Source organism: Panthera tigris, chromosome B4 (genome assembly GCF_018350195.1).
Source record: "Panthera tigris isolate Pti1 chromosome B4, P.tigris_Pti1_mat1.1, whole genome shotgun sequence".
Classification (NCBI taxonomy): Eukaryota; Metazoa; Chordata; class Mammalia; order Carnivora; family Felidae; genus Panthera; species Panthera tigris.
The window spans coordinates 126,643,391-126,669,083 of NC_056666.1; the positions used below are offsets into that span (position 1 = coordinate 126,643,391).

Below are 25,693 nucleotides of genomic sequence, written 5' to 3' on the forward strand. Positions count from 1 at the left end.
CAACCTAGCCACCCACCCGTTTTTGGTTCTCTGAGCAGGGGCCTATGTTCTGTGTTCTGCTTCCTCACCTGTACAATTGCCCTCCAGGCCAAACAGGAAGTGCCTACGACCAGAGCTATGTTGGCAAGTGATTAGACCAGAGCTGTGTTGGCAAATGATTAATAACCAGCTCTCTGGGGAGAACTGAAAGCCCTATTTTGTAGCATTTGCCAATTTCCATGGTGTAAATGCTCTCATGTGGCCACTGTGACTTTCTGTTGGATTGAGTATGAAAGGGGAAAAAGAGGATTTCAGAATGTCACTCAAGTCACTCCTTAAGTGTCACTGTCACCATCCTCATCCGTCATTGCTAATAACTCATCACCTCCAAAGTTACTCATTCAATCAACAGACATTTCCTAACAAACTACCTGCCCCGTTGTAGGTGTTGGGATACAAAGACACCATCTGGGAGTGGGACAGGTGGTGTGGTCATAGGAGGGACACAAATTATTATACAACATTTCTTGGTGAATCTAGAAATGCACAAGGTGCTTGGATGGGTACCACTGACCATTATTGAGTAGGACAGCGTAGCCTGATACACTCCAGGCTGGAAGGATAGTAGCAGAGGGGTGTTTCAAATCAAGAATACCTTTTCATTTCCTCCCCAACAAATAAAAGAAGAAAGAAACGCAGGGAAGGGTGGAGAATAGAAGGGAAGGTAACAATAGATCATTGTTGAAATGGAATAGCAGACATTCTGGGAACAAGGCCATGGGTGAGGTAAGAGGGGAGGAGAGCCAGAGTTCCACAGGCCATTGGAGGGAGAGATTGGGGGCAAAGGCTTAGCCGCTTCTATCCCCCTCACCCCAACACCCTGCTCCTCAATCCCATCCAGCCTCTGGAGATTTTGTAGGTAAAACCATGAGCAGGGAGGTACACTCAATCCAAGCATGATTATGAGCAATGTTTTTTTGGTCACACTCAATGTTTTGATTTTGAAATCAAAACTGGAATTCTGGTATATTCTGTGGGCAATAATAAAACTTTGTGCCAACTTTTTTTTAGACAATCTCAAATAGCAGCCTTACAGTTATCCTCACATACTGGAAAATAAAGAGCCAAGATTTTACACATAGGTGAGTAAAAACAGACACCCCTCGACTGCATGTATTATACTGCTGAGTCCTAACGTAAGGTGACTTTCAGGCCCCGTTATGCTCATTAAAAGTTATCCTCATTGGACTGGAGCGGGGGCAATGGTATGCTAATTGAACATTTACTGTGTGTTAAACACCAAGGATATAAGGAAGAACAAGACACAGGCCTTGTTCTGGCACAAGAGACAGCCACCTGCTAACCAATGATCATACAGTGTGAAACTACTATAGCACCATGAAATACACTTTACGTTATATAAAGGAGGTGGTTGTTAGCAACGTTGGCAGGGTCAAGGGTGTCAGGGAAGACTTCACAAAAGAGGTGACACCTGAGCAGGCTTTTAAGGATGAATGGAAATTGGACAAGTGAATGAGATAGGGAAGGGCATTCCAGGTAGCAGGAAGCAGAATGTGCTAAGGCAAATGTGTTTGAGAACCATAGGTTGTTTTTTTGTAAAGCAGGAAGTGGAGCTGGAGACAGAACTAGAGGGAGGCAGGCAAGCTGATGAATGAATCTGAACTTGAGGACAATGATGCAGCAACAGAGGGTTATAATAGGGGATGAACGGTGGGAGCAAACCGATCAGGTCTGTGTTTCACAAAATGACCCTTTGATGGTAACATGGAAGGTAACCAGGGGGTCAAGCCTAGAGGTCTGGGACCAGTGAGGCTGCTGGAAAATTCTAGGCAAGAGAAAGAGTGGGCAGGCAATAAGGCTGAAGAATACTGAGCCTGAGATTCATTTATTTTATTTCTCCTTTCCCTTGGTTCTTGTGGTTCTTCAAGATTGATTGGTCTCCCCTCATCCCAGAGGATAGCACCAACTTGAGTTCAGACCTGTTACTGAACTGGGCTTTATGGAGGCTGGCCCAAAGTTCCCCAAACACCACTGCTGTAGCTGGGCTCACCTCCATGGCCAATCCCAAAAGGTGGTAGGATCTTACAAAGCTCAGCCATGAGTTGTTTTTCCCAGCAAAGGTGGCTTTGGGGCCCTCTATTTCTCCTCAGAGGATGAGAAGTCCTTCTCCCTGGGCCACTCGGCAGGTAACAGATAGTCCTTGGGGGACCCAGGCTGGTTCAGAGAGTCTGCAAGCTGGCCTCTGCCAGGAGGGGGAGCGTGGGGGCTTCCTGCAAACTCCCTCAGCACAAGGAAACTTGATTCTGCAGGAAGGCCCAAGACCCAGAATGGGAAGACAGAGGATGTGGGACTGAGAACAGAGAAAAGGGAGCAGCATTGTTCCTGGTGGGTTCACTCTCAGTCCAGACAGTGGCTATCTCCCCCTTCATTATCATCTCAAAGGGGGGTAAAAAAGGGGCCCTGTGAGCTGGCTTCTCCCCTTTAACAACTTCTTCCTCTCAGGAGACAGTTTGCACAATGGAGGAGGGGCCGGGTGGGGGCTGACCCAGGCAGCCCACACTCTGCCAAAGCTGCCCGGGACAGTGGGGCTGGCCCGCCACCTGCTGGCCACTCCTGGTGGCGGGGAACAAACATCTTTCGGAACTCTGCAGGGGCAGACTGGGATTTCCCAGGCAGCCAGCATCAATCTGGAGAAAGCTGGGAATGTATTAAGATTCAGAGAGGTTAGGAAGCTGAAGGAGAATCTAGGATGGAGTTCTGCAGAAGCTGATGTGTCCGCAGGCAGCAAGTCCCCATCACAAACATCCAGTGGATGCAGAACCAGTTTCCAGGAAAGTTAATGTGCCTCAGTTTCTCCATTCTCCCCTTTTTTACTCACTGAAGGGCAAGAGAAATACTGCTGTTTGGAGACCTAATTAAAGTGTGGGTATAAGAGGCATGATTGACACAGACTGGGAGACACTCCTCTGGCCAAAATCATGCCCCCCATCAGCATACACAGCCTAAAATTCACACATTCACACGTGGTCTTCAGATTAGAGAGATGGAAACCAAGTCAAATTTAAATGTTACTTGGATGGGTGAAATAGGTGATGCGGATTAAGGAATGCACTTGTCATGATGCACAGGATGATGTACAGAATTGTTGAATCACTATGTTGTACACCTGAAACTAACATAACACAGTATGTTAACTAACTGGAATTAAAATAAAGACTTAAAATAATAAACGTTACTTGGGTGAGGCCATTGCATTTTGGCCTCGTTCACTCTCCCCGCACACCATACTACTACATACCGCATGGGCACCGGGAGGACAGAGATTAATTAATAAGACCCAACCTTATTACTCAGGAGCTAACAGGCACAAGTGACCAATAGAAAACTGCACAATAGGATAAATCCTAATCCACTCTGGCCATTATTGGGGATGAAGAGATTAAATAAACATGATTATGAGGGGCTGCCATCAAGATGATTAATGTTGCATAGGTCACAAAAGTCTGCAATAGTAACACACACGTAAGTAGCATCTACTGTCTACCAGACACATCCTAAGCACTTTTATATTAACTCAGATTTTAACCCAATTACATGCATTAACTCTACTAGGTAGGTACTATTTTATTCCCATTTAGGTACAGTAACTTGCAAAGGTCGTTTGGCTACTATGGGGTACAAATGGGATGTGAACCTAGACAACTTAGCTCTGAAGTCTGTGTTCCTCACCATTGTACGGTGCTGTCATTTATCAGCTCACCCTCCAAACACAAAGGAACTTTCTTGATAAATAGGTTTTTAAATAACCCCTGACCATTGCCATATCATGGCAAACCCTGCCTGAGGCCGAGGAAACATGGTCAGCACGGTACGGTCAAAACCAAGGTCAAGTATGGGGCTGAAAAGAAACAAGAAGACTGCAAAGGCCATGCAGGCATTTTGATTAGTGGGCAGACAAGCAGCAGGGTTGCACAGGCAGCAGTGCCTGGAAGCAAAATCTCTGCAGAAATCAACCACTAAATTCAGAACCTAAAGATGCTGCTTTACATAAGCGCATAAACAGATAAACAAGGCTTCATGAGGAGCGGCTTCAAGCAAGCAGCAACACTGAAGATAATGCAGACTGGATCAAAACAGAGGCCATGCCCGTGATCTCACCTTGCTTAAGATGAACTAACTTTTTAGCAGGAAAGTAAAGACTGCTGTCTACACCTGCTGAACATGCTTCCATGTTGACTGTACTGAATATCATACACTATAAATATCTCCCATTCCAAAGTACAGGGTCAGTCATTCCCAACCTGAGTTAACTTCTCAAGTGAATGTGAGTGTGCACATGCATGTTAGAATAACAGAGCCTGTGACATGCTCGGTGAACTGAATGCATTAACTTATTCACCTAAGACCTATTTACCAGGTGCCTATGATGTGCCTACTACGTGGCAGCCTTTGAAGACACACGCATGCAACCTTGCTCTCCAGCCCCATGACCATTTATGAGTCCACTGTCAGAACCGCCCTGGATGGAGTGCTTCCAGGTCTCCACACCTGGCATTATTTTCTAGACTGCAAATTCCATGTCCCCAACTAGGACTGATAATATTTAGCACCCTCTCCACCAAATATTTGGTGTAGAGACCTATCCTCCAACTTCAGATCCATGTGAGCAAGGTCTGCTCACCACTTCCCTGAGCACCTAAGGCTGTGACTTGCACTCCACTGGTGCTCAGTAACTATTTGTAGAACAGTTTCAATGACCTTGACATGTCCAATCTCTGACTCTGGAGAGCTTACCAGGGATCAGCATGCCTAACAAGAGACTAGAAGGCATATCATTTCTGCCCATGTTTGATGTTAAGAGAACAGGTTCTGGACAAACTCAGGCACTCTGGTCTCAAGGGTGTTAGATAAGGACTGTGGGTCTCTGTTCATTTCTTTTACCCTCATAACAACCTTACTGAATGGATGGAGGATGGCTGAGGCTGAAAGAGGCTAAGCAACTTGCCTGAGTTATTTCGGGTTTTTTAAAGTTTTCCATTCTTAGGAAGGTAATATGGTATATATACCATATATTATATAACACTTCTGGTGAGCTCTGAGCAGTACCCCATTGCAAATGTATTAACATGTAAATCAAGGGGGCGCCTGGGTGGCTCAGTTGGTTAAGCATCCGACTTTGGCTCAGGTCATGATCTTCCAGTTCCTGGGGTCAATCCCCGCATCGGGCTCTGTGCTGACTGCTCAAAGACTTGAGAGTGCTTCAGATCCTATGTCTCCCTCTCTCCTTGCCCCTCTCCTGCTCACACTGTCTCTCAAAAACAAATAAACATTTAAAAATTTTTTTTAAAAAAAAGATGTAAATCAAGATTGCCATAAATCATTTATGGTCACACACAGTGAATGGTATAACGAAGACTGTTAGAGTCTCACTTTCCCTCAGATCAGGCTTTGCTGCCACATGGATTATAAAATATTTTCCAGTTTTCAGAGCTTTTTGGATTTTTGGATTTGCTGGCAAGGGATTGGGATTGTAAACATAAAGCACGAAGCAGGTGCCATGGTGCCTGGCATGCAGTAGCCACATAGTAAATGTAGTTTCCTGCCCTCTGGCCAGTCTCTGATACTCTGATCAAACCTCTCAGCTGTCCCCTCTCTTCCCTCCCCCAGGGATGAGATAAGCCCCCATCGCCTCTCTTGCCCCTAGGCAGATTCTGGCTTACCAATCTGTGTGGGCATCATCAATCACCAATAGGATCCTGGGCCTTTGAACAACAGGAGCAGAGGGACCCGGAGGCTCCATCAGCCCTGAGGGGGCTGCTGAGGTCTGCTTCATGGCACTGGAGAAGGAGCTGAAGAGGCTGGATCCTGGAGAGGAGAAGGAGGCTGCCAGGGGCTGGGGGTGCCTCCTCTCCATGGCTGGGGATGCAGGGGAGCTGGTAGAGCTGTCTGGGCGCTGCAGGTCTGTCATGTAGCCATTAGGCAGGTTGGCCACGAAGCTGCTGTCAGAGAGGCGCCGCCGGAGGAAATTCATGGCTACAGATGGAAGAGGTGGCTTGTTCCCACACAGACTTGTCTAGGTGAGGCCCAGAACACAGGCGGCCAGGGATAGGAGATGGTAGGGTCTTAAGCCGGAAGAGCCAGGGGAATCCTGCCCAAGTAGGCTTCAGCTGTCTTTGCTAACCTGTGGAAACAGGCCAACACACACATTAGTGGAAATGACCTCTGCCCTGTAAGAGCAAACAGATATGGCGCCTTCCTGCCCCACTGCTGGGGGCAGTATAAAGTGAGACATCTTTTTGGAAAAGAATTTGGCAACATGTAATCAGAGCATAACCTTTTAACCCACAATTTCCATTTTCTGGAATTCTCCCCCCAAGAAAGGAATCTCAGTTACAGAAAAAGCCTCCTGCACAAATATATTTTTTCATAGCATTATTTACACTAGCAAAATATTGGAAGGAACTTTAATCTTCAGTCACAAAATAATGAATAAATAAGCTACAGCACACTCAGTGAAAATTTTTGTGGCTATTAAAAGAGGGAACATAAAAAGAGCTTTTAGTACCACGGAAAAAATTTCATGTTGTACTTTGAAAGATCATGCTACAAGTTTATAGGTACAGAATGACTACAACCACATAAAAGATGAAATGACATAACTTTGAATAGAAAATACATTGGAATGTTAACCACAATTACATTGGGGTAATGTAATTACATGGCTTTTTTATTCTTTTCCACTTACCTATCTTTTCAAGACTTTCTAGAATATATATTGCTGTGGACTGAACTGCATCCCCCCAGTTTTCATATGTTGAAGCCCTAACCCCCAATGTGCTGTTAATTGAAGATGGTGAACTTAAGGAGGTAAAGTTGGATGAGGGGGCGCCTGGGTGGTCCAGTAGGTTGAGCGTCTGATGTTGGTTCAGGTCACGGTCTCACAGTTCTTGGCTTTGAGCCCTGTGTTAGGCTCTGTGCTGACACCCCAGAGCCTGGAGCCTGCTTCTGATTCTGTGTCTCACTCTCTCTGCCCTTCCCTGGTCACACTCTGTCTCCCTCTCTCTCTGCCCCTCCCCTGCTTGCACTTTGTCTCTCTTAAAAATAAATAAACATTAAAAAAAATTGACATTAGATGAGGTCATGGGGGTGGGGCCCTCATGATGAGATTAGTGGCTTTATGAGACGACACACTAGAGAGCTTGCTCTCGCTCCACCAGGCGAGGACACAGAGAGAAGGAAGCTGTCTGTAGGCCAGGAAGACGCCCTCACCAGAAACCAGCCATGGTAGCACCATGATCTCAGACTTACAGCCTCCAGAATTGTGAGAAAATAAATTTGTTAAGTCACACAGTCTGTGGTATTTTATTATGGTAACCCAAGCAGACTAATACACATATGTACAGCTTTTCTGAACAGAATAAGTTAAAAAAAAAACACAACAGATTATTCATTTGAGATTGAAATATCCCACTGAGAAAAATGATCATTCAAATGATGCAGTTAGACCCCTCATATTTTTTTGAGATTTTATATTTTTATTGAAGTAAAATTTACTTCAACTGAGATGCACAGTCCTCAAGTGTACAATTCTTTGAGTTATGATAAATGAATACACCGGTACAAGATTTATTATACTTATGTCATCTCAGAACGTTGTCTTGTGCCCCTTTCCAGTTAATCCACACATCCCCATAGGCAAATGCACTGCTGATGTCTGTCACCATATATTAATCTTGAACTTCATATAAATGTAATCATATGTATGATTCTTTTGTGAAGGGCTTCCTGCCCTCAACACAGTGGTTTTGAGACTTATCTAGATTGTATGTATCAAGAGTCATTCTGTTTTTCATTCCACTGGATGAATAAATGACAAATTTTTATACCCTCTCCTTTTGATAGACATTTGAAATGTTTCCAATTTGGGGGTATTAGGAAAAGAATTGTTGTAAGGATTTTTTATTTAAGTGTTTTTGTGGAAAAAGAAAGAGTGAGAGGGAAAGAGAGTGAGAGGGATCTTTTTCTTCGGGAAAATATCTAGAAGTGAATTTGTTGGATCATAGCGTAGAAACATGTTTCCCTTTACAAGAAACTGTCATAAAGTTTCCCACAGTGGTTTTCACATTTTATTTGAAAGTTCCAATTGCTTTACACCCTTACCAACATTTCATTGTCAGTCTTTATTCTTAGCCATTCTGATCGTTCTTGAGCAAATGGCAAAAAAAGAATTCTTGAGACGTCTTTGTTGCAAAAGGTGATTTTATTAAAGCACGGGGACAGGACCCATGGGCAGAAAGAGCTGCACTGGGCTTGTAAGGAGTGACTGATTATATATTTTTAAGTTAGTGGGGGGTGAGGGATATCTTAAGTTTCTAAGGAATTTCAAAGCAAGGCTTGCAGGATGTTGAGGGGCTAGCTGCTATTAAGATACGCTTGCTTTTAGTCTTTAATAAAACAAAAATATTAAGGAAGTAAGGCAGCCATGAGTCGCTTGAGGAATATCACATTCTGCATGTTTCAGGTGTCTGTCAGTGGGTTGCCAGCTGTGAGATTTAATTTGAGCTACATTTCTCTTGCCTTTGTTTCCCTCATCAATTCCAGAGGGTGTAAAATAGTGTCTAATTGTGTTTTTAATTTATTTTCTCTGATACCTGATGAGATTGAGCAACTTCCATGGGTTTACTTATCATTAATATATCTTCTTTCATGAAGTGTCTGTTCAGGTCTTTGGCCCATTTTTTAAAAAAATTTTATTTGATTTATTTTTTTAACTTGCATCCAAGTTAGTTAGCATATAGTGCAGCAATGATTTCAGGAGATTTCTTAATGCCCGTTACCCATTTAGCCCATCCCACCTCCCAAAACCCCTCCAGTACCCCTCTGTTTGTTCTCCATATTTAAGAGGCTCTTCTATTTTTGTCCCGCTGTTTTTATATTATTTTGCTTCCCTTCCCCTATGTTCATCTGTTTTGTATCTTAAAGTCCTCAAATGAGTGAAGTCATATGATATTTGTCTTTTGCTAATTTTGCTTGGCATAATACACTCTAGTTCCATCCATGTAGTTGCAAATGGCAAGATTTTATTCTTTTTGATTACTAATACTCCATTGTGTGTGTGTGTATATATATATATATATATATATATATATATATATATATATATACCACATCTTCTTTATCCATTCATCCATCGATGGACATTTGGGCTCTTTCCATACTTTGGCTATTGTCGATAGTGCTGCTATAAACATTGGGGTGCATGCACCCCTTCGAAACAGCATACCTGTATCCCTTGGATAAATACCTAGTAGTGCAATTACTGGGTTGTAGAGTAGTCCTATTTTTATTTTTTGAGGAACCTCCATACTGTTTTCCAGAGTGGCTGCACCAGTTTGCATTCCCACCAGCAGTGCCAAAGAGATCCTCTTTTTCCACATCCTCGCCAACCTCTGTCATTGCCTGAGCTGTTAATTTTAGCCATGCTAACTGATGTGAGGTGGTATCTCATTGAGGTTTTGATTTGTATTTCCCTGATGATGAGTGATGTGAGCATTTTTTCATGTGTCGGTTGGCCATCTGGATGTCTTCTTTGGAGAAGTGTCTATTCGTGTCTTTTACCCATTTCTTCACTGGATTTTTTGGGTGTTGAGTTTAAGTTCTTTATAGATTTTGGATACTAATCCTTTATCTGACATGTCATTTGCAAATATCTTCTCCCATTCTGTTGGTTGCCTTTTAGTTTTGCTGATTGTATCCTTTGCTGTCAGAAGCTTTTTATTTTGATGAGGTCCCAATAGATCATTTTTGCTTTTGTTTCCCTTGCCTCCGGAGACGTGTTGAGTAAGAGGTTTCTGTGGCTGAGGTCAAAGAGGTTTTTGCCTGCTTTCTCCTCAAGGATTTTGATGGCTTCCTGTCTTACATTTAGGTCTTTCATTCATTTTGAGTTTATTTTTGTGGATGGTGTAAGAAAGTGGTCCAGTTCATTTTTCTGCATGTCACAGTCCAGTTTTCCCAGCACCACTTGCTGAAAAGACTATCTTTCTTCCATTGAATATTCTTTCCTTCTTTGTCAAAGATTAGTTGGCCATATGTTTGTGGGTCCATTTCTGGGTTCTCTATTTTGTTCCACTGATCTGAATGTCTGTTCTTGTGCCAGTACCATACTGTCTTGATGATCACAGCTTTGTAATACAGCTTGAAGTACAGGATTGTGATGTCTTAGGCCCATTTTTAAAATGGGAGTTGTTTATATTTTTATTATTGATTTGGATTATCTGACTAGGAGTTCTTCATACATTCTGGATATAAGTCCTTTGTCAGATATGCATACTATGAACATTTTCTCTCAGTGTTTGGTTTGCCATTTCATTTCCTTCATGAACAGAAGTTTGACAGAATAAATAACTCTTACAAAAAGTGTTTGTTGTTTACTTGAAATAAAAACATCCTAATGAGAAAAAAAATTGTATCATAGGATAAGACTATACTTCCATAGCTTGGTTATTAAGAATATTTTCATATACATACAAAAATGTATATATACACATATAAGTACACATATTTATATGTACATATATGAAATCTGTTATATATAGCTGCAGATGTTTTGATAAACAAAAATTTAAAATTTTTATGAGGTCCAAGTACCAGATTTTTCTTATGATTAGACCTTTCTGTATCTGCTTTTAAAATTTTTGCCCACCCCAAGATCATGAAGATATTGTCTTTTAATTTCTTAAAGAAACTTTATAGTTTTAGTTTTTCTGTTTAGGTCTATAATCCTTCCAAACTTGATTTTTTTTAATTAATTTATTTTGAGAGAGAGAGAGTGAGAGATAAAGAGTATGCATGCACGCACACATGAGTGGGGGAGGGGCAGAGAGAGGGAGAGAAAGAATTTCAAGCAGGCTCCACGCTGTCAGCCTGGAGCCTGATGCCAGGCTGGAACTCATGAACTGTGAGATCATGACCTGCACGGAAACCAAGAGTCAGATGCTTAACCAACTGAGCTACCCAGGTGCCTCCAAACTTGATTTTTTTGAGTGGTGTGAGGTAAAGTTCATTTATCCAGTTTTCCAGCATTATTTATGAAAAGATTTGTTCCCTAATGAATTGCTTTGGTGGCTTTATTGGCACCAATGAACTGTATCTGTATGGGTCTATCTCTGGACTCTTTATTATGCTCCATTTATCTGTTTGTCTGTACATAGTCTTCATAACTGTGGCTTTATAGAAAGACCTAAAATCATGGAAAATGAGTCCTCCAACTTAGATTTTCTTTCTCAAGATTGTGTAGGCTAATCTAGGTCCTAAGTTCATACGCATTTTTAAAATCAACTTGTATGAAAAAGTCTGTTTTGGGATATGATTTGGGATTGTATAGAATCTACAGCTCAGTTTGGGTAGAAGTGACATCTTAACACTTGAATTTTCCATTTCATGAACATGGTAGAGCACTCTACTTATTAAATCTTTAGTTTCTTGGGGCACCTGGGTGGCTCAGTTGGTTAAGCCTCTGACTTTGGCTCAGGTCATGATCTTGCTGTTCATGAGTTCGAGCCCCGCGTTGGGCTCTGTGCTGACAGCTCGTAGCCTGGAGGCTGCTTTGGATTCTGTGTCTTCCTCTCTCTCTGCCTGGCTTGCTCTCTGTCTCTGTCTCTCTCTCAAAAATAAGCAAACATTAAAAAAAAGTTTTAAAAATAAGTAAATAAATAAAATAAATCTTCAGTTTCTCTCAGAAATATTTTGCATTTTCCAACTTTGGAGTGTTGTACATATTTTATTTAACTGATTCCTAATAATTTCTTTTGTATTTTTCTTATTGTATTTTAAAAGACACCATTTTCTAAGTTTCACATTCTATTTGTTTGCTGCTAGTATCATGTATTTGCCAATTATTGTCAATATGCTGATGCGATTAATTCAATTTTTGTTTCTAGTCATTGTTTATAGATTTCCTAAGATTTTCGTTTTAAGTAATCATGTCATCTACAAATAGAGACATCTTTCCAACCTTAGTGCCTTTCTTTCTTTCACCTCTTCTATTACAGTGCCTAAAACCTCCACCACTGAATAGAAATGAATAGAAAGTGGACACCTTTCTTTTCCCAATCTTAGGGAGAAAATGTTTACCATCTCACATTACTAAGATGATAGCTATAGGTTTCTGTAAATGCACTGTATCAGACTGAGACAGCTCCCTGGTAGTCTTTTTTTTTTTTTTTTTAATTTTTTTTTCAACGTTTTTTATTTATTTTTGGGACAGAGAGAGACAGAGCATGAACGGGGGAGGGGCAGAGAGAGAGGGAGACACAGAATCGGAAACAGGCTCCAGGCTCCGAGCCATCAGCCCAGAGCCTGACGCGGGGCTCGAACTCACGGACCGCGAGATCGTGACCTGGCTGAAGTCGGACGCTTAACCGACTGCGCCACCCAGGCGCCCCAACTCCCTGGTAGTCTTAGTTGGTTGAGAGTTTTTATCATGAATGGATGTTGAATTTGCCCAGCGATTTTCTAAATCAATTGAGAAGACTATAGTTTTTGTTTAGTGTGGTGATTTTCCAATGTTAAACCAAACTTGCATTCCTGAGATAAATCCCAGTTGGTTATAGTGAATTACCAGTTTCATGTATTGCTGTATTTAATCTGATAATATTTCGTTGAGGATTTCTGCATCCATGTTCATGAAAAACATTGGTCTGAAATTTTCTTTTCTGGTACTGTCTTGGCTAGATTTTGGTATCAGTGTAATACTGAGCTCACAAAATATATTGAAAAGTGTTCCTGCCTTTTCTATTTTCTGAAAGAGTTTATGTAATATTTGGTGTTGTCTTTTTTACTTAAATTATTTGAAGAATTCAACAGTGAGGCCATCTGGGGCTGATGTTTTCTTTGTGGAAAAGTTTTTAATAATGAACTCAATCTATTTTATATATCTATTCACAGTCTGTTTCTAATTCAGTACTGGTAATATGTGACTTCAAGCAATTTGTCCATTTCATCTTAGTTATGAAATACACTGGCATAAAATTATTCATAATATTTTTTATTATCCTATCAGTTTAGGATATGCAGTGATTTTCTCTCATATTCTTTTTTTTTTTTTTTCATGTTTATTTACTTAGTTTTGAGAGAGTGAGAGAGAGAGAGAGAGAGAGAGAGAGCACAAGCAAGGGAGGGGCAGAGAGAAAGGGAGACACAGAATCTGAAGCAGGCTCCAGACTGAGCTGTCAGCACACAGCCTGACACAGGACTCAAACCCACGAACCACAAGATCATGACCCGAGCTGAAGTCAGATGCTTAACTGACTGAGGCATCCAGGCGCTCCTCCCAGATATTCTTGACTCTGAAAATTTGCTGTCTGTCTTTTGGATTAATCTGTGTTACTAAGAATTTATAAATTTTGTTAATCTTGTGAAGACCCAACTTGCAGACTTTTCAATTTTCTCCATTGTTTGTTTTCTATTTCATTTGTATTGGGGTCTTTACTACTCTCTCTCTTCTTACTTTGGGTTTAAGAATTCAATTGTTCTTCTTTCTAGATTCTTAAAAATGTAAATCATTAACTTTAAACCATTTTTCTTTTCTAATATAATCATTTAAAGCAATGTATTTCCCTCTGTGCACTGCTTTGGCTGCATCTCAGAAATTTGACATTTCATTATTTTCATTATTGTTCAATTCAAATTATTCTTAATTTCTTTGTGATTTATTTTTGATTCATGTATTATTTAAACATGTGTTTAGTTTTCAAATTCCAGTACTCCTTCCGATAATTTCTTATTGTTGCTTTTAATATGATTCATTTGTGAATAATAAACATAGTCGATAAGGTTTTAATCCTTTGACATCTCTGAAATTCATTGAGATTAATGTTATGGTTCAGTATATATATGGCTCAGCTCCCTCTGCACTTGAAAAGAATGGATATTCTGTAGTTGTTGAGTGTAATGTTCTATAAATATCAATTAGATTGCTGTAAGTCAGGTTCCTCAGCCAGGAAGCTGACTCCCGGCTATGGTGATTTGCAAGCAGGAAGTTTATTGGAGAATGCTCCCAAGATTAACAACTCTGGGCAAGTATGAAAAGCAGAAATGAGTTGAGCCGCAATACAGTTTTAATAGAAGTGTCAGTCAATCTCACTGGGAGCAGGGAGCTGGGCATCTCTTTGGATTCCTTCATTTTCCAGCCACTTTGTTAGTCTATACTCTGTCTGCTGACTTGTCAAACCAATACAACTGCAGCTTTCTGCTTTGGTTTAGCTGCTCCAAGTCATGTGGATTGGGGATTGCTCTCAGAAAGAGTCACATAAATGTAGATCTCACCTAGTGCTTCTTTCAAGTGTCAAATCCCCTCTAGAATCTACCTACTTTTTGCTTCTCTCTGGGAACCTAGAGAAACCTAGTTTCTTTTAAATATTTTATCACAAGTTTGTAATTATCATCTATGAGAGCTCAGTCTCACACAAGCTACCAAATCATTACTAAGTCTGAACTCTTCCATTTTAAAAATACTGGATAGAAAGGTTAATAAAATACTAGAGGTGACAGGACTTCAGGGATCATTTAACAACCCTGTCTTAGGAGCTCTGGTCAATCTTTATGCTGGTGGGAATTCCACACCTGCTAGAGAATCACCTCAGTATCCTTTGACCAACTCCAATGTTAGTCAAAGGCTCTTCCTGTAACTTCTCCCCACTGCAGGCCCCAGTGGGAGCTTACAGTCTGGCAGAGGGAGGCATATCATAAACAAGTGAACACATATTCACGGATTGGGGCAAGTGCTAGTACGGAATACACAGAGTGCGGTTGCAAAGATTAACGTGGTGGTGGGGCAGGGAAGGCAACCTTGAAGCTGAGACGTGAAGGATAAGGGGAAAGAGAAGTATGTATGCAAAGGCCCTGAAGTAGGAAAGAGCTAGGTGCATTTGGAGAACAGAAGGAAGGCCAGCCCAACCAGGAAACAAGAAGGATATTTTTGTAAGAAAATGTTTAGAAAAGTAGAGGGACAAGATCAGGAAGGACCATGCTGAGAATAATTTTGATTTTAATCCCAGTGTGAAAGTGAGTGAGAGAGAGACACGATCCAGTCTACCTGGCCACTGAGTGGAAAACAGACTGCAGATGTGGACAGAAGCAGGCAGCCCAGTTAGGAGGCTGTTGCAGTCATTTCGGGTCCTTGGTTATAAAAGAAGAGAGATGGATTATGTGATTTGCAAGGTGGTTTCCTATTCTGTAAGTCACTCACTTGTGCTATTAGACAGTGGATATCACTTCAGTGCCCAAAGTAATGTGATAGAGAGACAAAATGGGGATGAGAGGGATTCAAGGAAGAAAAGAAGAGTGAGCAGGAAGTCTCTCTGGGACAATGCAGTAGGCCAGCTTAGTGGACCATGCTGCCCCAATAGTCGCCACTAGAGGGCAGGAGTGGCCACACAAGAAAGGAAAAATACAACAAAAACATTTTAAAGAAAGCAACTTTGCAAGCTCGCTTCTTGGAGGCTGTGGCAAGACTTTACTGGGAAGGGTAAAAAAAAAAAAAAAAATTGAATAGTTCTCAGAATTGTTGGTTGAGCCACAAGACAGAAGTAAAGTGTAAATCATAGGGACACAAGTTTTGCATCAAAACAGGAAAGACTCCGTAAGAATGAGAGCCGCTCCACAGTAGTTAGTACCAGCTAGCTACTTTGGGAAGAGATGAGCAATTGATCAGCCTGGACAGCAGAGTGAACATCTCTGCTCAGATGTCTCACAGACACCCCAGATTCACTTCCTTGCTCATTCTCAAAAGAGTTTACGCACTTGCTTGCTCCCCCGCCCACTTCCTCCCAGAAGTACCACTATCCATCCACTCACTTAGACCAGAAACTGGAGTCTCCTACTTTGCTCCCTTTTGAACCTCACCATGTCAGCCACCCAGGCACCAGACCCTGTCAACACTGTCTCTCCCAACATCTTTAATATCATCCTTTCTTCTCCACTATTCTTACCATAGTGTTGGTTCACATGCTGCTATATTTAAAAATGGGTTAGGGGCGCCTGGGTGGCTCAGTCGGTTAAGCGTCCGACTTCGGCTCAGGTCACGATCTCGCGGTCCGTGAGTTCGAGCCCCGCGTCAGGCTCTGGGCTGATGGCTCAGAGCCTGGAGCCTGTCTCTGATTCTGTGTCTCCCTCTCTCTCTGCCCCTCCCCCGTTCATGCTCTGTCTCTCTCTGTCTCAAAAATAAATAAACGTTAAAAAAAAATAAAAAAAAATAAAAAAATAAAAAAAATAAAAATGGGTCAAAGACCTTAAGAGACACCTCACCAAAGAAGATAAGACGGATGGCAAATATGTATAGGAAAAGATGTTCCACAGGTGAATATCGTCAGGGAAATGCAAATTAAAACAAGATGCTCGTATACACCTATTAGAATGGAACACTGACAACACCAAATGCTGGCAAGGATGGGGAGCAAGAGAAACTCATTCATGTCTGAGGGGAATGCAAAATGGTAAAGCCACTTTGGAAGGCAGTTTGGTGATTTCTTATAAAACTAAACACCCTTACTGTACTATCCAGCAGTCATGCTCCTTGGTATTTACCCAGTGGAGTTTAAAACTTAATGTCCATGCAAAAACCTGCCAGGGGCATTTATATTAGGATGTTCACTCTTAATTGCCTAAACTTAGAAGCAACCAAGATGTCCTTCAGTAGTGAATGGATAAAACTGTGGTAATCCAGACAATGGAGTACTATCCAGTGCTAAGAAGAAATGAGCTATCAAGCCATGCAAAGACATGGAGAACCTGACATGCACATTACTAAGTGAAAGAAGCAAGCTGGAATGCTTCATACGGTATAATTATAATTTCAACTATATCACATTCCAGAAAAGGCAAAATTATGGTCAGTGGTTGCCTGGAGTTGCTGGGGCAAGGGGGTGGGTATTGAATAGGCAGAGCACAGAGGATTTTTAGGGCAGCAGAAATATTCTGTATACCATACTGATGGATACATATTACTACACATTGGTCCAAAACCATAGAATATAAAACACCAAGAGTGAACCATAAAGTAAACTACCAACTTTGGGTGATTATCATGTGTCATGTAGATTCATCATTTGTGACAAATGTACCACTCAGGTGGGGAAGTTGATAGTGTGGAAGGTTATGCATGTGTGTGAGTAGGGGATATATGGGAAATCTCTGTACCTTCCCCTTAATTTGTTGAGAAACTTAAACTAAAAAAAAAAATGTCTTTCTGAAAAAAAAGGGGGGGGGGTCCTTAAGTGCAAGACTGCTACCAAACCCAGGCTAAGAACCATCATGGCCTCAGCATTCTGGTGCTGGACACAGCAGGACAGAGGGAGTAAAGCCTGAAGGTTAAGCTCACAGATCCTGGAGCCAAATGGCCTGTGTTCTTAATCCCAGCTCTGCTACCTACTACCTATCTAGCCTCAGTTTTCTCACCTGTGAAGTGGGGATTGTAACAGTATCTACCTCATAGGGTTCTTGTGGGTGTTAAGTAACTTTATATTTATATTTAGAACAGGGCCGGCTCTTGATGAGCAATCTGTGTTAGCGGCTGTTACTATTCTGATTGCTTTTTAGACAGTGTATGTGTCCCGTTGCCTGAAGGTCTGAGCAGCGTGGTCAGTGTTAGTTTGGGAGGCAATGTGGGAGGGACTGCAGTATTTATATGAGAACTGGCTTTGGGAAGGATCTGACTTTGAGATCCTTGCAGCTGAGTAACATCCAGGCCACGGTTTTTTGATCTAAAAAGCAGGAGTACACTAATCCCTGCCCTTCCTACTCCACAGGTCTTTGAGCAGATCAAATTAATATGCCTTAAGATGCTTTTCAAAATATTTACTTTGTAAGTTAACATAGAGTAAAACAGACTTTTGGGCATAGAGTTCTATGAATTTTAACGCATTTATGTAACCATCACCACAACCAGGGTACAGAACGGTTCCATCACCCCCCATGGAATTGCTTTTTAATCTTTAAAGTACTCTGCAAATGTCAATGGCATAATGTTTCATGGGCTAACACGTGGATCTCCTACAGGGGGGAGATCGGCTAAGGAACATTCAAGGCCCAGCACATTTCTTAGAAAATAAATGAAGATGAATTTTAACAACTGAACTTCCTGCTCACCAGCTGCCTTTGCCCTGGCTGTTCCTTCACCTGGAACATTCTTTCTACACAAACCTGCAGGGCTCACACCCTCATGTCTTTCAGATCTTTGCTCAAATGTCACCTTCCCAGCAAGGCCTCCCCTGACCACCCAATGTTAAACCGTCTGGCACTTTGGATCTCTCCTTCCGCCCTTTACTTGTTCTTTTTTCCATAGCATGCACTACCTTCTATAAAACTGTATACTTATCTACCTGGCTTGTTGATTCTCTGCTCCTTCTGATATAAAGTCCCCTAAGAACAGAGAGCATTTTCTGACTTATTTGCTGATGTATCCCAAGCACTTAGAAAAGTGCCTAGCATGTAGGAGAGGCTCAATAAATATTTGTTGAGTGACTCTGTTTAAAATAACATGAATGAGTGGGGTGCCTGGGTGGCTCAGTTCATTAAGCATCTGACTTCAGCTCAGGTCATGATCTCATGGCTCGTGAGTTCCAGCCCCACGTCAGGCTCTGTGCTGACAGCTCACAGCCTGGAGCCTGCTTCGGATTCTGTGTCTCCTCTCTCTCTGCCCCTCCCCTGCTTGTGCTCTGTCTCTCTCTGTCTCTGTCTCTCAAAAATAAATAAACATTAAAATAACATAAAATAACACAGAATAAAATAACATAAAATAAAATAACATAAAATAAAATAAAATAAAATAAAATAAAATAAAATAAAATAAAATAAAATGAAATAACATGAAATAGGGATGCTTTGGTGGCTCAGTTGGTTCAGTGACCGACTCTTGATTTTGGCTTAGGCCATGATCTCTCAGTGTGCGAGTTTAAGCCCTGCATCAGCCTCCAGGCTGTCAGTATGGAGCCTGCTTGGGATTCTCTCTCTCCCTCTCTCTATCTCTGCCCCTTCCCTGCTTGCTCTCTCTCTCTCTCTCTCTCTCAAAATAAACATTAAAAAAAATAAAATATAATAACATGAATGAAATTAGACCACACTTACCTTTTGCTTGTGAAGACTAAATGTGTGATTATATACAAGAAGGCAGCTATCACAGCATCTGACACATAAGCCTAAGCTGAATCATAGCTGGAATAATGCAAAGGGATTTCTGACTTAATTTCTAGTGAGCTCCTCCCTCACGGAAACACACCAAGCCTCATAAATTCTCTCTCCATCTTCTGCTCAGTGTGTGTTGAAAGATTTTCCTTTTCCTTACCCATTAGGAACGAGCATTTGAGTAGCTAACAGCTGCTAAAACCCCTTCTGCATGAGCAGAAAGTTTAAAAATTCATGCAGGCAACATGGGCTGGACCTCATCAATATACTGATAAGCACAGGCAGTGTGGGAGTCAAGGGTGAGCCGAGAAGCGAGAGGCTGTGCCACTCAAGTTGCAAAGCTAAGAGACACTTAACTTCCTGAAAAAAAGGTCAAACCCACATCTGCCGAGGGAGCAGCTCTGTCTCCACATACGGACAGACCCGTCAGGCCTTTCATCTGCAGAGCTCTGCTCCAGCCACATCTACATGAAAGTGTGTGCTTTGATGAGTTCAAATCCACTCACACAGGCCTTGATCTCCTGTGAGTGGCAACGTTCTTGTTCGCACAGGTGGGACACTGTGGGTCCCCAGCCAAGGAGGATTCAGGCTTCAGAGGTAGGATTTGTGGGTGAGACAGGCTTCTGCACCAACAACCCCCTCCCCTTGTTGGAGAGCACCTTGGGGTGTCAGGAAATTTTAGGGGAGAGAGTCTCCCAGGGCTCAAGAGAAGTGAGTATCTTCCATTTATTGGAGACCGACCACCCACCCCAATCCAAAATATATTCAAACAGAGAAATGCCCAGATAGGGTCATAAAAAATATGCATGTACATGAACACTTACATCAAATAAGTTCGTTTTTTTACATTTTTTATGTTTATTTATTTTTTGAGAGAGAGAGAGCACAAGTGGGGGAGGGTCAGAGAAAGAGGGAGACACAGAATCTGAAGCAGGCTCCAGGCTCTGAGCTATCAGCACAGAGCCCGATGCGGGGCTCCAACTCACCGCAAGATCATGACCTGAGCTGAAGTTTGACACTTAACTTACTGAGCCACCCAGGCGCCCCAAATAAGTTCAAGTTTTTAACCTAAAATTATAAAGCAACTATAACTGTTATCCACAAAATAACCACAGGGTTTATTTACAGACAATTTATAGAGCTCTCCAGGCAGCACCAGGTAGGATTGGGACATAAGCTTAGTGTTATCTGACAATCACACTGGCTTGTCTCTGATTGATCTAGACCTTCATCTGAAGGTCATGTCAAAACTCTAAACAGAAGCCCTTGATCACCTGAGGTCTGGAGCTAAATGGCCATCTTGGGCCCCTCTGTGATGGCTGCCCATGATAGGCCCTTAAGTAAATAAAGGTGATTTTTAGCAATGTTACCTTACTGTAAAACAAACCACATGTGGTTTCGGGGGTATGTTTCACAACATTACTTCCAGGGATTTTCATTCTAAACTGGGGCCAGAAATGTGCCCACTTTGGTGACCATCTAGAGTACAGGCCCCTCTGGGCAAGCCCCACTGCTGAGGGTGAACAGCTCTGCCTCCCTCCCCACTTCCTATTCACACCAGTCAGGCTCAACCCCTGAAGATACCTCCCCAGTTTTGCTTCTGCTGCTTCTCCAGTGCTCCATGGGTTCGGTCTCTAAATGGCCGTGGCATCCAATTTCATCTCCCAGGAATGCCAGGCCACCCTCCTCTCTCTCGGGTGCAAGAGTGACATCCTACACACCTGCTTCCACCTCTAGTTCCTTGCCCACGTGGCACCAACCGACCTCTTGGGCACTCAGACTAGACGTGATCATGTCACTTCCTGCAGAAAATTTTCCTGTGGTTGCCCATGGTCTCCAAGTTAAGGTCCCTCACATTCAGGCTGGAAACTGCAGCCCTCTCCCCTCCAGCTTGGAATAGACCACTCCTGTCCCCACCCCCATGCTCCTTTCCTTTCTCTGGCTCTATCCTATTTGTCTGTTAACTCACTCTTCAGGATGCCTTCCCTGGTCCTCTGCTCCACATGTACTACATGGGGGGACCCCTAAACATGGCAGGTCCTCTCTCAAGGACAGCTCTTCGATATGCAGTGACCTCTGCTGGGCACAGCCTTCTCCACACATCATGGTTAAGTGTCTCCTTCCTTCAGCACTCACCTCCCACACCCCTCATTCAGGACGGCCTTCCTAACCACCCCCAGCACACTCCAGGCTGGGCAAGGGGGGTGGTTCCAGTATTCTCGGAAACCCCTCTTGGGTTTCTTTCCATCAGAGGCTGAGTGCTCTGTTGGTTTACAAGTCTCAAACTCCAATATGCACCCACCTCCCCTGGAGCTCCTAACAATGCAAATTCCCAGACTTCACTCTTAGAGGCTCTGATTTTGTAGGCAGGAAAAGTAGCCCAGAATATGCATTTAACAAGCTCTCCAAATGATCCAAATGATTTGCTGCACTTGATCTCTGTGTCACATTTTGAGAAATACTTTTCCAGACCAGAGTCTCCAAAGTAGGAAGCACATCCCCGAGGGCTTTTCAAAATGATGCACTGGAGCGCAGGGAAAAAATTGTTTGAACTTTTATTTCCCTATTTTCAATCTCACCCTTAAATTTCTTTTTTGTGTGTGCATTTTATGTTTACAGTATATTGGTAAAGTATTCATAGTTTATACATAGATGAACACACCTATGTTGGGGTGAGCAGTTCTATAGTTTCAATTCTGTACTCCTCCCAGGATCTACACAGTTCAAAATCAAGTGACTCTGGAGTTCTTTCTTTCCACTAGTAGCTGAGTGACTCCCCTGCCCACTGACTTTGGGCCTGGCCATGTGACCAGTTTGGGCTGATGTGACAGCTCACCAGTTCTGAGCCACAGACCTAAGAGACACCATGTTTCCACTTGCCCTCTTGTACCTCTGCCAGTGCCATGAGAACATGTCCCATGGATCCGAGAAGGATATTTTTGGAGAAGACCTAGACTCAAGCAGTACCTTAGAGCCACCCGGATGAGCCCAGCCAAGATCAGTCAGCTCCCAGTCAATTCGAAGATGCATGAGCCAAACAAATGCTTATCATCTATACCAACGAGTTTGTGATTGTTTGTTAACAGTAGTGGCTCCTACTTATAGTGATGAAGGGTTAGATCTGACTCACTGAGGGCAGGGGCTGTATTTCAGCTCTGCATCCATAGCACTTTATGCAAACTCAGTAAATAATAGAATTAATTAATTAATTGATTCTCTCTCTATTTCCTGAGAAAAAATTCTAATAAATACTCTCTGTGGCCCCTTTTGAAAGGATTTAGGATTAACTCACTTCTCTAAAGCCAACTTCAAGGGCTGGGGTTCCTGGGGTCCCCAGATCACCTTTTCTGCCAGTCATATGCAGAGCTTGTCCAAGGGTACCCCAGGCTTCTGTATGAATCCTGAGGTCAAAATACCACTTCCTATTACCCCTAACATTAAATATCTGAGTGGCCCAAGGGTTGACCTTGGTTTAGGCTATTTTCTTTTCTATGACCAGTTGGACTCTCTGGTTCACCAGCCCCCAGAAATCCAACAAGACTCCAGTATCCAGTCTGCTTTGAATGCATGAGTAGAGTTCTGGAGCCCTCCTTCAAAAATTGGCCTTGCTGGGGTCCTGTTACCTCTGGTGGGGAGAGAGGGGAATCCACTTCCCACCTCCTGGGAGAGCATCTCCAACTCCTAGAACTATGGCTGTCATGCCCATCTACCTGGCTGGAAAGCCAAGTCCTAGCCACTTCCAGGATCAGAGCTGAGAATGCTCTGCTCCCTTGATCCCTGCCAGTGAAAACCCAGAAAGCCCCTATGTCCTGATTTTGTTGAGAAAACCAGGTTGTTATATACATCAGAAAAAATTAGTATCCAAAGGAACATCTGAGTCTCCGAACACATCACTGTGTGTCTGTGTTCCCCGGTGATGATGCCCTTGAAGAGGCATCTGCCTGAAGGTCCTCCTGCCCACACCTCACTGTGCAGCAACAGGCCAAGAAACAGAACATTTGGATCATCTCTATATGAAGTCAGGAAATTTTGAGGTTTGGGTATGCAAGTGGGGAACAGAGTATGGCTGGGAGCAGGGGAATGCAGTGGGGGATCCTTGCTGATTCCCCCAGCAGAGTTCCTGGTGCCTCATCTTGCATGTGGACCTGCTCTGAGATTGCTCTGATTTGGGCTGCATCAACTCCAACCTTCTTGTCTTTGTCCCACTTACAAAGAGCACTTCCACGGAGGCTCCTTCTTAGAATCTGAGCTGTCTTTCCTTCCCTCTTCCCTCCATCTCTTCTTCCTTCCCTTCCTTCTTTCCCTTCCTAATTCTTTATTTTCCATTTCTCCATTAAATCAGAGCTGCTTTTTCAGAAACTAATTTAGAATATGAAAGGGACTTGGAAGTTGATACTATTTCTTACTCCATACAGAACTCCCTTCTAAGGAGTCTGCAATGTAAAACTAACTGCTATCATTTATTGAGCACCTATGAAGTGCCAAACACTGTGCTATCGTCTGCAGGATATACCCTGCTCAGAAAGTGCCATCACCCGTAATTTACAGAGGGAAAAAACTGAGGACCAGAGATGACAAGTAATTTTTGTGATCACTCAACTTGTAAATAATCATTACAGCTTCTGTCAGGCATTGTTTTGTTTTGTTTTAAGTTTATTTTATTTATTTTGAGAAAGAGAGAGAGACAGAGAGAGAGAGAGAGAGAATATCCCAAGCAGGCTCCACAATGTCAGCATGGAGCCCAACCTGGGGCTCGCTCTCACAAATCGTGAGATCATGACCTGAGCTGAATCAAGAGTCGGACACGTAACCGACTGAGCCACCCAGGCATTGTTCTAAGCACTGGACACATTAACTCATGCCATCCTTCCTCTAGCCTTATGAGGTAGGTGTGCTATTATCATCCACACTTACAGACATGGACACCGAGGCCCAAAGTTAAACTGTTGATTAGTGGGAGAGCTTCAATTCAAACCCAGGCAACTTGGCTCCTATGGGCATGGTCCTAATCACTAGGTAGCACTGCCCCTTCATGATATTAGGATTCAAACCCAGGTCTTTCTGGGGCCAGGACCTATTGATTTTCTATCACATCATGGTACCTTGAGCCTCCATGAGCCTGGAATCTGGCTTCTTGGGTGCTGACAATATAGCTTAGCTATAGAGCTGCATAGAGTTCCTGGTTACCTACGCCCTGGCCCCCATGCAATGGTTTCACATCTCTGTTCCCTCTACCTGGCATGACATTCCCTTTGCTCTCCTATGTTCTTTAGTTGGCTACTTCTGACACAGCTCATTCCCTTCTCCCCTACGGAGGCTTCCCTGACTACTTTCACCAACCAACTGGGATTAGAGAGCTGCTCTGTGTCCCTGCAAAGCCCTGTGCACACCTGTCCCTATGGTTTTGGGGGAGGGACCATGTCTGGTGATGGGCTCATTGAGTTGAAACAGTAGCAGACACAGCTGGGAACCCAGTCAAGAAAGATGCCAGCATTGCCAAGGTCCAGGCACCAGACATGGTGTTTTCTTCTGCCAGATCAGAAAACACACAGAGCCAAATAAGTAACCTTCTTCCTAGAGACACAGGAGACTTTTGGGAGGCTCCCTCAGGCAAAGGAAGAAGGACTGAAATGAAGGACTACCTGGAACATCTGAATGAAGCTATTGACAGGTGAAAGAGAAAGAGATAGAGAGACAGGAAGAGATAGAGAGACAAAGAGGCACACAGAGGGACAGGGAGACATGGAGATCAAGAAGGACACAGAGAGAGACACAGAGAGAGAAAGAGACAGAGAGAGACACACAGAGACACAGAGAGACAAGGAAAGACGAGAGAGACAGGGAATGACAGAGACGCACAGAAAGAGAGACAGGGAGACATGGAGACAGAGAAGGACACACAGAAAGAGATTCACAGAGACAGAGAGACAGAGAGAAACACACAGGAAGAGAGCACACCAATGAGAGCAGGCTGAGCGCTGCACAGTCACTCATCCCCTTCAGTTGCCCGCAGCCCCCTGCCTGAGCTCCGTGGGCAGACAGCCAGCCTGGCGGTGCTTCTGACGGGCAGGTGCCGCCCTAATGAGGAATTTAGCAAGTGCACTCTGCAGAGCAGCAAAGGCACGCTATTAGGCATCTTAAATGTATCCTGTCCAAAACAGAACTCCATTTCCTGTCCTCCCCCACCCCAAACTGCCCCTTTTCATCTTCCCATCTCAGTAAATACTGCACTTGGTTGTTCTTCCCTCTCCAGCAGCACCACCCCCGGGCCGTCAACCCTCCTCCCCAACCCAGCCTCCCAGTGCATCTACTTCTTCCGACTCCATAGCCACTACCAGGGTCCAAGCCACTGATATCCTGACCTGGACCAAGGAGGAAGCTCCCCTCTGGCCTCCCTGCCTCCGCACCCCCTTCCCTCCCACAACTCACACCCCTCTGCTCTGGATGCAATTAAGCTTCCTTCATGGCCTGTGGGGGGACATCACCTGGACTCCCTTTCCCTCACTCGTTTTCT

At 43.1% G+C, this 25,693-nt stretch overlaps 1 protein-coding gene across 7 annotated transcripts in view; it reads right to left on the reverse strand.

The window, feature by feature from the left end:
- The window catches only part of SYN3 (synapsin III), a 460,089-nt gene that overhangs the window by 412,644 nt on the left and 21,752 nt on the right, over positions 1-25,693 (reverse strand). For all 7 annotated transcript variants that reach the window (XR_006220212.1, XM_042993112.1, XM_042993114.1 and 4 more), the window contains exon 2: positions 5,721-6,181. Coding sequence is in view for 6 of the 7 variants with exons in the window: in XM_042993112.1 (XP_042849046.1) it covers positions 5,721-6,031 (311 nt within the window). In the remaining variant the exon portion in view is untranslated. The remainder of the gene's footprint in view (positions 1-5,720; positions 6,182-25,693) is intronic.